The sequence below is a fragment of the Primulina huaijiensis genome, chromosome 5 (assembly GCF_012295235.1).
Source record: "Primulina huaijiensis isolate GDHJ02 chromosome 5, ASM1229523v2, whole genome shotgun sequence".
NCBI classification, from domain to species: domain Eukaryota; kingdom Viridiplantae; phylum Streptophyta; class Magnoliopsida; order Lamiales; family Gesneriaceae; genus Primulina; species Primulina huaijiensis.
This window is the reverse complement of record NC_133310.1, coordinates 22,090,741-22,105,970: the sequence shown is the minus strand read 5'-3', so window position 1 is coordinate 22,105,970 and position 15,230 is coordinate 22,090,741. Positions and strand designations below refer to the sequence as shown.

Sequence of the window (15,230 nt, the reverse complement as noted above, 5' to 3'; positions counted from 1 at the left end):
ATGAGACTGAGGCAGTGGGTATATGTAATGTTTCTTACTTATTTTTTCTAAAAATATAATATTTTTAATATATTGTAACTCCCCTTCCCCTTAGGCGGGGCCCGCCTCCATGCTCTCAAGTTTCAACTGTCCCTCCGTGTTCTACTCCCGTTTAAATAGACGTTGGACAGAAATCCTAAACTAACCCACTTTCGCAGAGTTAAATGTGAAAAGAGAGGAAAGTTTGGAGAAAGTTTAGAGAGATAAAAAAAGGAAAGAGAACAGCCCACACCCCCCCGCTTGATTCAGAGAGAGAGAGAGAGGTTGCCTTTTCTGGAGGTGAAAGATTTTTAATCGTAATCATCCTCTTTAATTTCGAATATTTTGGCGTCATTATCTTCAAAGATAATTGGTTTGGCAACTGGGATTTCAGTTTATCGGATCTTGGAGCCGGAATTCGTTGGTTTCTTGGTGGATTTTTGAAATAATATATATCGTGAATTTCGAGGTGTGCTCTCTCTTCTGGCTACAAGGATGATGAATGTTGATTAATATGGCAGTTTGGTTATTGTCTGTGAAATTCATAGGATGTCGTTTTACATTGGTCGCGAGGCTTCAAAGGTTCGCCATTTCCCCACTTCCTCTACCTCTCTTTATGGCTTTCGTTTTCTCGTTTAAAGAAACTGCTTTTGTTTTTGTTTCTTTTTTGCTAGCAATGCTATTTTTGCGGGAGTACTTTTCTTGATGTGTTTTTGTTCTTTCTTTTTTCCTCTTTATTTCCTGCGTTATTTCTTGGTGACGAGAAGTTCTGGAAAAGATTTTGCGCGGAGACGACAACAGAAATCAACCTTCTTGCAGAAAATTGGAAGTATATTTTAGGGGGTCTCATCTGTCAGGTTCGCCTTTACATTTATCTATACATTCATTGCTTGATCAATTTCTTCTTGCTTGCATATCTGGTGTTAATGCCAAAACAATTTCTGAGTCCAGTAATACATGGAATCTGAATAGTTTGAAAGGTTCAGGAACTTGGTTTCGTAAAATTGCTGGGAAAAATGAATGCCATCGAGACATTCTCTAGTTTTAATAATTTTTAGCGGGATGTAGCCTGGCGGCTGGCGCTAGGCAACCACTCTGCTTTTCCCCACCTTGGTGAGAAGCGTTATTTTTTAGTTTCTAGTTTTCCAAGTTTTATTCTGTTCTGCTGTATTTTGATTGGTGGAGCTCATTTATCGGTAGGCATTGCATCTTGATGGTAATGAACGTATGCTTTTCCAAGAACTTGTACTTCGAACTCCCGCATTACTTTTCATGGAATGGGGATAAATAATTGGGAATGAATAAGTAGAAGGAACTTATTGCACTTGGTGCTTCAAATGTTTCTATTTTTTTTTTTTTGGAAAGATCACATTAGTTTTCAGCGTGTTCATTTTTTTTTATAGTTATAAGTTGTTTCAGATGGGTGTTGTGATGGTCTTGTTATATCTTGCTTATTTTCATTCAATAGTACATTCATGGATTGGCTGCTCGAGGTGTTCATTATTTCCATCGTCCAGGACCAATACTTCAGGACGTTGGTTTCTTCCTTCTTCCGGTTTGTTCAAATAATTTCTCGTTACTTCATTCCTCAAGGCACAAGTGAGCTGCCTGCTTACATCTGGAAAATTTTCTTAAGCTATAAACTTGAACTTGAGCTGTAGGAACTTGGGCAAGACAAAGCTTACATTAGTGAAACCGTATTTACCTTCATTTTTCTATCTTTTGTCTTGGTAAGCTTTCACTTTATTACTTTGTTCTTTTGAAATTATGGTCTACAGGGTTGAAGATACTTTAATCTTTATTGTGGCTATGCATGCAGTGGACTTTCCACCCATTCATTTTGAAGAGGAAGAAGATTTCCACGGTCTTGATATGGTGCAGGGTGTTAGCTTTTTTAGTTGTAAGTCTAAGTCGACCTGCCTTTAAATTTGTTCTCCTGATACTTGGAAAAATATTGACTTTCATCATTTTAGGATTAATTTCTGCTTTCTACTCACTGCAGGCTTGTCAAATTCTTCGAATCATTACTTTTTATTCTACCCAACTGCCTGGTCCAAACTATCACTGTCGTGAGGTAATATTGGTGGCGCGATGGCCCTTCATTTGTAAGATTCTGGTATCCATGTTTTTCTAAGTGAGCTTTAATCGTGATATTGGAAAAGTTGTACTAAATGATGCAGGGATCGAAGTTTGCCAGGCTGCCTCATCCTGACAACATTTTAGAAGTTCTGTTAATAGGTGACAAATGGATAACATCTTCTTGATCTGCTCTTCTACTTGCATTTTTTTTATTGTCCATTCCTAACCTTTATGGGTTTGCAGTTCCTCAGGGAGTGCTTTATGGCTGTGGCGATTTGATATTTTCGTCTCACATGATATTCTCTCTCGTCTTTGTGCGAACATACCATAAGTATGGCACTCGGAGGTAACAATACCATGGGTTATCCATGTCATATAAATGTTAAGACACTCAACCTTTGTGATTCAGACACGAGACCTAATTGCGAGTCCATCCGTCCATAGTTCTTAAGTTGTGACGTATTTCTTGGAATCTTATGCCAGATTAGTGAAGCAATTTGCATGGCTGACTGTTGTGGCTCAGAGTTTGTTGATAATTGCATCTCGTAAACACTACACAGTTGATATCGTCGTGGCATGGTAACCTCTAGTATTGTCTATATTGCTCTTACAGTTAGAGCTTGTGGATTTTAACAGTGGTCTGGTTGGATTTACACACACTTGATTTCGTCGCAGGTATTCTGTGAATTTGGTTGTGTTCTTTCTCGACAAAAAATTGCCAGGTTTGATTTTATTTATATTTTTCTCCTTGTTGACTGCTGCATATTTGATTTTCGAGCTCAGTTCTTATTCAATTTGTGCAGAACTGCTCGATCGTTCTAATGGAGGAACGTCGTCGTTGCTTCCCTTAACCAAGGCTAAGGAAGAGACTCACAAACTTTTGAATGGAAATTTTGGAGATGCTGCTGACTGGGTATGTAACATTAACAACCCCACCTTCTGGTATTTAGGTGTATTCATTTTTCTGTATAACTTATCTCAAACTCAAGTTTCATCACATACATTTGATCGAGTCATCAAAATTGCTTAATTTTTGTTTAGAAGCCAAGAACTCAGACCAACGGCAAGGTTATGGAGGGAGGACATGTGGAAACAGTTATTAACAGCGCATAGATAACCGAAAGACGAATGTTTGGAACTGACAAATGGATTTCCAGCAATTCGTCATGACTGGTAAACTTTAACTGTAATTTAGAGGGTAGACTGTAGAGTCGTCTGTTCAGTCATTTTGTATTGGGAAATTTCATGTTTTCAGTCATTTTTTAAAATTATTATCTTAAGTTACTTCGTTCTTTTTCATCATCAATGCCATGAAAATGCACCAAAATTGATTTAAGATTCAAGAAAATGAAATGGATGTGAGAAATTCTGTTGTTTCTTTAGGCTACAATACATCGTGGGCAGCTGATGCTTGTTCAATGCTTTTGTCCACACATATCAATAAAAAACTATTCAAACTTTTTGTGGGTAATTTTTTATTTTTGCACAAAATGCATTTAGTTGTCTCTTTCTTCACAGAAGGTAGGCATCATATTTATACTCCAATTTGGATGGTGCTGTTCCATAGGCACGGCCAGTCCATTTTTCAAAAAGAACAAGAAATTTATTTGATCTTAAAATTATACGAAAAATTCTCATCATATGAAATAAAAGAGGAGCAGTTGATCGCTGTTTTTATCCTAAAAGTAAATAATTTATCTAAAGGCAAATCGATCGTTACATTTGATTTACTCGGTGCGAAGTTTTCGAAGAATACATATTATTCAGATTATTTTATGCTACCCTTAGAGTATTTTTTATCCTTATCATGTGGTTAAATGTTTAGTTTTTGAATCATTAACATATATGTCAACTTACATAAAAATATAAGAGACTCATATAATGTAACATATTGAAATATGAAAGAGAAACATTTTCAATATAACATATATTAACCCGTGTGTGATTGGACATTCAACATGCAAATCAAGTAAGCCCATAGATTAATGATCTGATTTCGGTTTCAAAAATGTTGAAAACTAACTGAAGACTTTTCAAATTTTAATATTCAGTTAGTCTTCTCTAATTAAATAGTAAAACTTTCCCCCCTTACTAATGAAGAATGTTAAGCAACTTTTAAGGAAGACAGACAGACAGACAAACCCCATAACACAAAAAATTTATTTTTAAGACAGCAACTTGAAAACCAAGGAAATCAATATTTTCTTACATCATACACAAGTTTAGTTGTAATATAATAATTGACAAGTAATATACCAAATAATTATAGAAAAAAAAAAGAAGCAATCGAACCGCCTCCCGTGTTGAGATACGCTAGCTTAGCTCGATTAATTTACGGTAATTTTAACACGATCGATGAATATATATGTCTTAAGAAATTAATTAGAACAGTTCTATATATAATTAAGATCCCAATAATTGAAAATTTGGTCGGTAAACATTTAGAAACTGGTTCGAGAACTTTTTAGAAAACAATCAAATTACATACTATATATCATAAAAATTCTCATTATAAAGGGGGAACAACATTTTTACTCATATAATTTATATGTTTTTTTTAATCTCTTTACACTTTTTTCTCCCAATTTTCGTCGCTTTTCACCAAAATGCTAACATGGTATTGGTGACATCAACATCACTCGGTGCCACGTCATCATTTTCTACTTTGATGAACAATTACTGAAATTGAAAAAGTATAAATCAGTGGATTGTTCGATAACAAGATCAAAAATAAAAAATATGTAAGTTAAATATTTAAGGGATTAAATTTAAGGGATTAAATTTAATTTTTGTTTCACAAATAAAAAATAATATTAACTTATTAAGTGATGGTGGTCTTCTACTTACACGAGGTGCAGAAGTTGGACGAGACAACCAATTTAATCTTAACTAATTATCAAGCAAATCTTCTTCTATTTTCTGCTTTAGTTTAAATTTATTCTTAGTGGTTAACAAAATAAGGAATGGACGACGTGTAATTGATCAATTAGCTTCAACTATAATTTTAACTTCCCTCAAGTTTAAAAGTACATGAATCATAGTACTAAATGTCTGCTTTGAATAAGTCATATATGTTCTAGTAATGATAGTCTTGAAGGGATTAACTTTTACAAATGGAACTAAATATAAAATTATTTTAAAAAATAAAAACAAAGTTAAATTTGGTTTATTCACAAAGTTAAGAAATTGTCAAAACATACTTATCTGAGAACGTAAGTAGGCAGAAAAAATTCAAACTAAATATATATTTTAATTAAAAATTTGATGGCCAACTCCAAACAGTTAGGTAACGAGATTTCCTCTACCACCAGCTTCCAGTTTTCCTTGACCATTTATTCGGAGTATCCTTTCACGCAATCGCAGGAAAAATATGCAGAAAGCGCAAGTATAAATATACTCCAAATGCAAACCAGTTTCACGTAGTACTACACAACATTCTTAAATAATATTATCCGAAAAGGGAGTGATTGTCTTGAAGAAAAAGTGAGGATTTACGAGTAAAAATATTCATGGCGAATCATCTTGTTCTCTTGTTTGCATGCGCTTTGGCTTTATTGGCTTGTTCGTCTTCTTCATTTGCTTCGGCTGCGATCGTCGAACATTCTTTTCATGTAAACTTTCTAATTATATCTGTTTTTCTTGGATATATAGTTAACCATTCATGCATGCAGAAAAATATATTTAATCTTCTGCATGTATATTTACTACAGCGCAAAACTTTTTTTTAGCAGATATATAGATATACGAGTCTGATTCTATTAACTTTATTTAGCATTAAATTTGTTGCTCGATTAATTTTTTTTAGTACGTATAAGAGTTTTCATTCCATGAGAATGTTGAAGGGTGGGTCAGTGTGGTTGACCGGCCATATCCATTTATTTATTTGTATAAATTTTCAATAATAAATAGGAGGGGAAATGGAAAAAGTAAAATATATGTTAAACCAGCTCAAAACTTATGAATATATATTTCCTCAAGAAAATTTTGATATTGCTAACTTTTAGTTACGTGAACGTATGCTTGCACAGGTGAAAAATTTAACCGTCAATCGACTATGCAGAAACCAAGTGATCACTGCAGTAAATGGCAGCCTTCCGGGGCCAACCCTCCGCGTCCGAGAGGGCGACACTCTGCTCGTCCACGTTTTCAATAAGTCGCCCTATAACCTAACCATTCATTGGTAATTAAGCCGTAACAATACACGCATTTGGANAAATAATCAAATAGTTTTTGACTTTCTTCCAAAACATATTAATATTTTTTTGTCAAAGGTGAAATAAGTTAAAATTAGTAATTGGTATTCGTTGGATGTGCAGGCATGGGATTTTCCAGTTGCTCAGCGGATGGGCCGATGGACCGGAATTCGCCACACAATGCCCAATCCGGCCCGGCCAGAGTTACACTTACCGATTCACCATCACCCGTCAAGAGGGTACACTATGGTGGCACGCACATGTTCAATGGCTTCGAGCCACCGTTCATGGTGCCCTGATCATCAGGCCTAAATCCGGTCGATCTTATCCATTCCCTAAGCCACACAGAGAAGTCCCAATAGTTCTTGGTAAGTCCAGACTTTCTGTGTGAATCAACTCAATCGTATTCGAAAAAAAAACATTTCGACTCAATTTTATGAGATATTTTCGCCATCCAAAAATATTAAATCACTATACTCTCAGATATTAATAATAATGACTGCAGGAGAGTGGTGGAATGCTAATGTGATCGACGTGGAAAATCAGGCGCTAGCCACCGGAGCTGCACCGAATCTGTCTGATGCCTATACTATAAATGGCCGGCCTGGCGATCTTTATCCATGCTCCTCCAACCGTAAGTCTTACACAAAATTTGCCTTTCCATAGTAATGTTTCATATACAAATTTAATGGGCTGTGATATCATTGTGATCTTAAATGTAGACACCTTTAAGTTACAAGTGAAGCAAGGAAAAAGATATCTCCTCCGAATAATCAATGCTGCACTCAATAACCAACTATTCTTCAAGATTGCCAATCACAAGATGGAAGTGGTGGCGGTTGATGCTTCATACACAAACCCCTACAACACCGATGTCGTCGTGCTAGCACCAGGACAAACCACAGATGTAATTGTAACCGCGGATCAGACGCTGGGACGATACTACATGGCCGCAAGTCCTTACGCTAGCGCGGCAGGTGTTCCCTTCCCCAACACCACCACAACCGGTATCATAGAGTACAAAGGATCCACACGGTCTAAACCCATCATGCCCATTCTTCCTGCATTTAACGACACCCCCACAGCACACAAATTTTTCACCGACTTAACTGGGCTTGTTACTGGACCCTTTTGGAGCCCGGTCCCGCGCAATATAGACGAACACATGTTCATAACATTTGGGTTGGGCCTTACCGCTTGTGGGGCCCCAGGAAACACGTCATGCTCGGGCCCATTGGGCCAAAGATTGGCTGCAAGCATGAACAATGCATCCTTCCAATTCCCCGCCAAGTTGTCGATGCTTGAGGCATTTTTCAGAAACGTCGGGGGAATATACACCACTGATTTTCCTGACAATCCGCCGTTGCAATTCGACTACACGAACCCGAATAACAGCTTGAATCGAGCGCTCGTGATGACCACAAGATCAACAAAGGTCAAGAAAGTGAAATACAACGCAACCGTAGAGATTGTGCTTCAAAATACTGCCTTGATCGGGATAGAGAATCACCCTATCCACCTACACGGGTACAATTTCTTTGTGTTGGCTCAAGGGTTTGGGAACTTCAACCGTACAAACGATAGCAAAAAGTTCAATTTCTTCAATCCACAAGAGCGTAACACCATCGCGGTTCCGGTGGGAGGATGGGCAGTGATAAGGTTCCAAGCGAATAATCCAGGTGTTTGGTTGATTCATTGTCACTTGGATGTGCACTTGCCTTGGGGCTTAGCGACAGCTTTCGTGGTCGAAAACGGGCCGACGCTTTCCAGTAAGCTGCCCCCGCCGCCACATGATTTTCCCAGATGCTAATTGTCACTGGGAACATGATTTTACGTTATTGTTGGTTGGAATTTAATTATTATTTTTATTCACATTGTATTGTTTTTTAAACTGAATAAACATTCTATAAATGGTTATTTCCCCAAAAGTCAAATTTTTTCGTTGATTCTTGCAATAGTTGATATTTTGATTTCTGCCAAGAAATGAAACTTTGCAGAAGGATTTGGGCTCAAGGGTATTTTTATTTATAATATATATAAACACGTATTTACGGATTAGAAACCAAGTGATTTATATTTAAAGCATATCATTAACATTTTAAATACAGCACACACAACACATTTATTCTTGTTAACTCAACTAAAATAACAGAGAACAAATCCCAATCAACCCTAAAAATATGAGCCCGACATCCCCCATTGGCCATGCTTCAAAATTTATTAGAAAGGGGCGGGAGCAGGGGCATCAACGGCGGCGTAACCGTCGCTCAAAATCCCATACATGCCACGATGCGAGCTGCTCTTCTGTTTCGCGCATAGCTCCGGTAAAAATTCGGCTGCTAATTAAAACATGAACAAATACTGAATAACCCATAAGGTATAAGTCACCGAAATCATCAATGGAGTTGTAAAATGGAATCTCCATTACCTTCGCCTGCGGCTAGATTGTAATACAGGTCGACAATGTTAGGGCAATTCTCGTAACATTCCGGTGAGCAGAGGCTAGCGGTGAATCCCGGCTTCAGGAAGGCGTCGGAGGATATACCGACGGATTCCCGGTCAACACCACACGCTGCCACACACTGATCATTCTCTATGTAGCCAGACAATTTATCGGCCAACACTTCCGATGTCTTGCACGTGTATTTCTTGTTACTTGCTTCGTTTATGTAGGTTTCCAGCACGCATCTCTTCCCTGAAGATGCGATCGACAAGGCACACAGCTCCGTCGGCAAGTTCTCGCAGATCAACTCAGCTGTATATATATAATACACAAAACAGCACATAGTATTATTGTTTAACTGCATGTACACACAAAATTGGATAGATACATGCTAAATTAGGATAAAAAATCCGAAATTTTGTATAAAAAAAAAACTCAACATATACCCATTATCCCGTGGAGGAAGAGAGAGCAAGCCAAGAAGATAACCAATGGCAACTTCATGGAGGAATACATGTCTTTATTCGATTATGATTTGTTGGGTTGGTTTTGAGGGTTTGATTTTTGTTCCAAGTTTATATTTCACAAGGATCAAGAAAATTTTAAGATTTTCAATGCATTTGAAAATGGCCTTTATATAAGGTGATGATCTATTTACGCAAATTTTAATTTGGGGAAGGTGGAGAATCATGGGAGCATAAATTTGGCCTTTGATTTCTGAATTTCCATTTTATTATTATTCTTCCAAGAATGTAAATTTATCACTTTGATATTTGGACAAGAGAAAAAAACAAAAGTCTATCATTACTTTATTTATTGACAGATTCTTTAGAACGTTGGTTCGGCTAATTAACACTTAAACACCGACTTAATTGCAAGTCTCTCACCCCAATCTTGTTTGTTTGTTATGTAAAACTGTATAATCACTGAGATTTAATAAAGGAGAAAATGCACTAATATCCCCGGAAATTACGTTTGTGCGCACCAAATCAGGGCAGTGAAGGTGAATCCAATTGTTGCACAAGATTAATGGACAATAATTGGGATTTGAAAAGAAACATGTCAAAACTTTTCAATCTCGAAAACCTGATCCGTGAATAGAAGCAGAAAATAAAGTACAAATGAATAAAAGATGGAATGAACACTGGGTCACACCGATTGCTTCCAATCTTGTTTTGCACTCGTTCTCCTGTCATTTTCTTCACATTCAACTGTTTTCCTTCAGCTAATTCTAGAGGGTGGAGAAAATTCCATTTCCTCAAACACCCGATAAGTCCAGATAGTTATACCTGGATCATCCAATATATATTTACATCAACCAGTCACCATGTTCTACCAAAAATGACGCTATCTTCTCCGAGGGGCTTTCCGGCCAAGTTTTTGATCCAGTTCTGCATGCTTCATTGTCCAATAAGTCGTGCTGTTACAAACACAATCCGGATAAGGATTTGCATAGAAATTTTCTTCTGCTCTTGGTACATCTCCTTGTTGCCTAAGATATGGCTTTCCTACTCTGTTTGAATGTAATCTCTTTACTTTAACCACGAAATCGTCCCAAGACAACCCGCCATTATCCAAGGAATTTATCAGTCTAACAAGTTTCAACCTGAAAAAAACAACAGAAGCCCATAAAAAACAGAACAGATCACCAAAAGAAGAAGTATAAATATCTGAGCAAAAACCTGTTGGGATTAATCGTCCTTCTGAACCCTTCATACACCCTATGCCCCTGCACGGCCTTCGCCATATTCCCATCATACGTATAAACGAACACGTCACTTTCCACAGCTATAATATAGTCTAGTGCGGCTAAACGGTTCTGGTATAGCTTGAAAGGCTCCAATTCTTCTTCGGTTGCGAGCGTGGAGTGCGTGAAAACGTTGGGATACTCTTCCCGAAAAGCGTCCATGCTATTTTTACCGTAAATTTCACCAGCCACGATGTATATCCTTGTTGAAGAAGGATACCCCATAGCCTTGAGAAACAATGCTGCTTCCCTTGGAGACAAAGGGCAGCCCCCTTGTAGTCTCTTTAGTCGGCTGTCGATTTCCTTCTCTTTCCAATGCTTCACACTGTACCTCATTTCCCGCAATTCCTCAGCTTCTGCCGCAGTCAAGTTATTGCTGCAGCCTGTAAATGCAAGCATATCTTTCTCGTACCTGAATAAACCATTGGGGCTTCAGTACATAAACATCATGGAATCTAAATGGCCAAGAAAATGAACGACAATTACCTCAAGTGAAGCGCAATAAACGGTTTTCCATTGTCTCTTAGCCTATCCACCAATTTCTTTCCGAGGGACTCAATCTCAGGCGTGTAACGAAGAGCTTCATAATTTGCACGACACCTGAGTTTCTGTAGAGAGGAGGCGAGGCCATTATTTACCAATCTTGTGTCCGTATGCGTGAACATTATAACCTTTCGTCTCATTAGCAAACGATGAATCTCTTCTTTGTAGTAGCCACCCTGTGTAGAAACCATGAAAAAAAATACGGTTCAAGGTCAACAAGAACCAGATATTTACCACGCTAGCATATCACAGTTGTTTGTAACTTACAAACCTTGGACCAAGAAATGGGAGCTTTTAGAAAGGGCTTCACTCTTGCATACTTCGGTGGCAAAGCTTCAAGTATCTCGATATCATCTCTCAAAACTTCGATAAAATTTCTCCAGTCGAAAATATCCTTAAATTCGCTGAAACAAATAAAACACGTGTATATCAATCATCAGAGCATATCGATGATCAGTTCAGCAACATCGACGACTTTGCTAACGTTAGGAGGCCTACCTAGGATCTGTCCAAAAGTTATTATGATCAAGGGACGGAAGCACGAGAGTGGCATTCATCATCTTCGCTATTGTTACCATGTCACATATCTATTGTCAAAATTTTAAAATCAAAATCGACAAATAAATTTTTTTTCCCCAAATTTATCCAACTTTAATATTATAAGGAAACATAATTTGGAACTTACTCCCATCCTCATTTGATTCAGACCCCCATTGGCATTAACTAGAATATATCCGTGGGTCGTGTTACCCGTCCCTGAAAAGGATTCAAAACATTCCATTATCAAACATAAGATGATGCGCTAATCAAACATATGCGAAAGGAGATCTAAAATCAACGCACTGATGCGATTCCTTGGTCGATGAATGCATTTGTAGTAGCTTTCACGGGTTGGCTTTGAAAATATTTCTTTCACCTGCCGCAAAGATTTCAAAAGACAAGATTTTAACTGGACTTTTTTTGGTGATCATTGTATATTTTCAGCCAATCTCTTAAAGAACATGACTGTCGATTAATGGTGAATGTGCGTCAAAGGGAAATTAAATCAAATTTCAACGCTCGTTTTGTTTGTTTCCCACGACTAACTATTCGTGGAGCAGACATAGGATTTTCTATTTTCTATTTCATGAACAATATTAATTACTCAAACCTATAGAGGAATCTGTTCATACAACTTTTGAACTTTTGTTACATTTAATTTAATGATATGCATCTTCTACTATATAAAGTTGATGTCCTTTATCTACTAATTTTGGCATTATTCTCACAACGAAGATTTAATGCCCAATGCAGCAGTATTAAATCTTCCATTATAGAAATATATAAAGACCCACCGGGAGTTCCTGCATCAGCCGGGGCTGCACAAGATCACGGGAAGAAGATTCTGAATCAGCCACCGCATGAATCAAATGATCATTCCTGTAATTCAGAACAATCAAATTCTCTTCCCCTCGCCACCCGAGTCTTCCGGCGATCGCAGCCACCCTCCCGCCTCCGCCAGTCAACATAGGGAATCTAAGAAAGGCCGTCACGGCCACCAGCATCAAAAGCATCCCAAGAATCGTACGGACTATATGCTTTCTTGAAAATAAAGAAAGCAAAGCACCCCATAAATTCAACACGCACTTTTCGAGCCACAGAACCCATTTCTCAGGAAGCCTCCTGCGTACCAACAAGTACCGAACGACCAGATGGTGATGGTGTTGGTTGCCCCCGCAGCCGCCTCCGTTATACTGACACACGACTCCATCAATGTTGCTGCTGACGGACTTCAAATTCAACACCGTTTCTGTATCTTTATCGCCTTTAGAATGACCAAGAGAGATCTTCACCTGACCAGAAAACTTCTCATCGTTCGTCAAAGACTCCGCCACTCTCCGGCGATGGTGAGTGAAGATTTTGATTCTACTGCCGCTTGACATTGCCTGTTGAACTTTAACAAACAAAAAATAACGATGGTTTGATCAAGAAAATGAAAGGGAGCGTGAAACAAGGTGAGGGGAGGTTTATTAACCGCTAGTATGCAAAAAGGAGTTTGATTTTGGAAGGAGACCGATATTCATGGGAGTTTAAAGAGATAGATTCATGTGAGTCTCTGTGATCGTTTTTCACTTGTACTACTTTTCGATTATATAGTTTCGGATCATTCATTCAGGGTTATGCATATCACTTTATCATTGATAAGATTTTATTTGATCTCTATATCCGAATTATCTTGTTTTAAAATTAAAAATTTTCTCATCTCTAAAATCTTTCAGAATTTTTTAGGATTTTTTTACATTTTTAATTTAGTTTTAAAATATCATGATATGTGATAACGTGCTCGGGTATAATGCTTTATCCCCAAAAAATTTAAATATAAAATTTTGCTTTAAAATTATGTTTTGAATTAAAAATTGATAAAATTTATGAAAAATCAGTTTTTTTTAGTCCATTAACTTATTCAGTTTTGGGTTTTGATCGATTAAGTTTTTAAATTTTGATTATGATATTTTTAATTTCAAATTTTGATTATGATATTTTTAACTTTTAATTTTGGTTATTTTGACATATTTTTAGACGTCGTAATTCAGTAATTTTTTATGTCACGTCGTCAGTTGAACCAAAATAGTCAGAAATTAAAAATTATTGTATCAAAACGAAAATTTGAAAATTTAATAGATCAAAATTCAAAATTAAATGCGTGAGTGGACTAAAAAAACGATTTTGCAAGTATATAATTGTGTGAGGATTTTTTTTTTAAACGCGGTTAGCTTCTAAAATAAGTTAATGAATTCATTATTGTAAATGACAAAAACTTGTGTGAAACGGTCTCACGGGTCGTATTTTGTGAGACGGATCTCTTATTTGAGTCATCTATGAAAAATTATTATTTTTTATGCTAAAAATATTACTTTTTATTGTGAATATCGGTAGGGTTGATCCGTATCACTGATAAAGATTCGTGAGACCGTCTAACAAGAGACCTACTCATTGCAAATATAACGATTGTATTAAACTAATTAATCCATTACGTATGCATAAAATGGATTTATTCAATACAAAAAAATTAGCAAAATAAACGTAGATAACTCCAACTTGAACATGAACAAACAATAAATAGGTATTTTGTTAAAAGAAATTGTACCTGATTTAACCTGATAAAAATCATATTAAAGCGATATTAAAACTCTTTAGGTTAGTCATGAAAACGAAGAAGAGTACAGTTTACCAAATTTTTTATGACAAATTATATAGACTTGGACTTCGAAAAAGAAAATATTAAAGATGATCGATTCTTGATTTGCATAGCCATTATGTTTTATGTCCCAATTGTTAGGGCCACATATAATAGACAAACAAGTATAAAAATTTTCATAAAATACTAAAATTTGAAAATTATAGATAATAAAAACCAAATTTTATACAAAAAAACAAAGATGAATTTTAGGAATTTTTTCATTAAAAATTGAGTATAGGTTGTTGGCACACAAATATATGCACGTTGACGCAATTGTTAGTTAACATTTAGTCTCGAAAAGTATTAGGCTGATGTATCCCACCACGTCCATTGGAACATATAGAGTAACTAACCACAAAAATCACGAATAGTATATCCATTCAATTTTTTTAAAAAATATATATAAATTGTCACTATTTTTTTATTATTATGATAAATAAACTATATCTCATACTTGTATCTTTCCATCACCAACCTAATATGTTAGGTAGACGGAAATTCAAGAATTCTCGAAATTTTTTAAGACAAAAACTTGTGTGAGATGATCTCAAGGGTCGTATTTTGTAAGACGAATCTCTTATTTATGTCATCCATGAAAAAATATTATTTTTTATACTAAGAGTATTCCTTTTTATTGTGAATATCGGTAGTGTTGACTCGTCTCACAGATAAAGATTCGTGAGATCGTCTCACAAGAGACCTACTCATTTTTTAAATAAGACATATACCAAAATATATTCCCATATATATAATAAGAGTAATACAGTTGTTTAATTTTTTTTCTCTTATTATTAAATTGACATCTGGGGATGCGTATCCTCGGAAACTTTGTGGATTCATCCAATTATTCATTAAAATGATTATACTATAGGTTTAATGTAATCAGACCAGCCCCTATTGTATGCAAATCAGGGAATGTCACTTTAAAAAATAAGAGGGGAATTGTATCAAAATGATATTAGGCGCTAGTATTGTCATGGTTGCCCC

At 36.3% G+C, this 15,230-nt stretch overlaps 4 protein-coding genes across 7 annotated transcripts; 2 read left to right on the top strand and 2 right to left on the bottom strand.

Moving 5' to 3' along the window:
* Positions 1-132: 132 nt before the first annotated feature.
* LOC140977196 (phosphatidylinositol:ceramide inositolphosphotransferase 2-like) lies at positions 133-3,485 on the top strand. Of its 3 annotated transcripts, XM_073441837.1 has the most exons (13): positions 140-318; positions 413-600; positions 786-875; positions 1,487-1,573; positions 1,680-1,748; positions 1,838-1,918; positions 2,021-2,092; positions 2,199-2,256; positions 2,341-2,443; positions 2,581-2,676; positions 2,773-2,819; positions 2,901-3,010; positions 3,139-3,476. In XM_073441837.1, the coding sequence occupies exons 2-13, from the start codon at positions 568-570 to the stop codon at positions 3,208-3,210; spliced, it is 918 nt and encodes a 305-aa protein (XP_073297938.1). In that variant the 5' UTR covers positions 140-318; positions 413-567; the 3' UTR covers positions 3,211-3,476. The 3 variants fall into 3 exon arrangements, with proteins under 3 accessions (XP_073297939.1, XP_073297938.1, XP_073297937.1); XM_073441838.1 differs by having other exon boundaries at positions 133-600; positions 3,142-3,485; XM_073441836.1 differs by having other exon boundaries at positions 140-600.
* A 2,054-nt stretch (positions 3,486-5,539) lies between these two features.
* Positions 5,540-8,208, top strand: LOC140977195 (laccase-7-like). The gene is made up of 5 exons (XM_073441834.1): positions 5,540-5,708; positions 6,126-6,277; positions 6,414-6,658; positions 6,796-6,924; positions 7,013-8,208. Exons 1-5 carry the CDS (start codon positions 5,607-5,609, stop codon positions 8,098-8,100), a joined length of 1,716 nt encoding a protein of 571 aa, XP_073297935.1. The 5' UTR covers positions 5,540-5,606; the 3' UTR covers positions 8,101-8,208.
* Positions 8,209-8,399: 191 nt separating this feature from the next.
* On the bottom strand, positions 8,400-9,319 carry LOC140976648 (uncharacterized). 2 transcript variants are annotated; one of them, XM_073440899.1, is made up of 3 exons: positions 9,180-9,319; positions 8,719-9,045; positions 8,400-8,629 (listed from the first exon to the last, which is right to left on the bottom strand). In XM_073440899.1, exons 1-3 carry the CDS (start codon positions 9,247-9,249, stop codon positions 8,511-8,513), a joined length of 516 nt encoding a protein of 171 aa, XP_073297000.1. In that variant the 5' UTR covers positions 9,250-9,319; the 3' UTR covers positions 8,400-8,510. The 2 variants fall into 2 exon arrangements, with proteins under 2 accessions (XP_073297000.1, XP_073297001.1); XM_073440900.1 differs by having other exon boundaries at positions 8,406-8,626.
* A 443-nt stretch (positions 9,320-9,762) lies between these two features.
* On the bottom strand, positions 9,763-13,186 carry LOC140977194 (O-fucosyltransferase 19-like). Its single transcript, XM_073441833.1, has 8 exons — positions 12,358-13,186; positions 11,867-11,939; positions 11,709-11,779; positions 11,522-11,610; positions 11,295-11,427; positions 10,967-11,199; positions 10,416-10,892; positions 9,763-10,339 (listed from the first exon to the last, which is right to left on the bottom strand). Exons 1-8 carry the CDS (start codon positions 12,943-12,945, stop codon positions 10,081-10,083), a joined length of 1,923 nt encoding a protein of 640 aa, XP_073297934.1. The 5' UTR covers positions 12,946-13,186; the 3' UTR covers positions 9,763-10,080.
* Between the last annotated feature and the right edge of the window lie 2,044 nt (positions 13,187-15,230).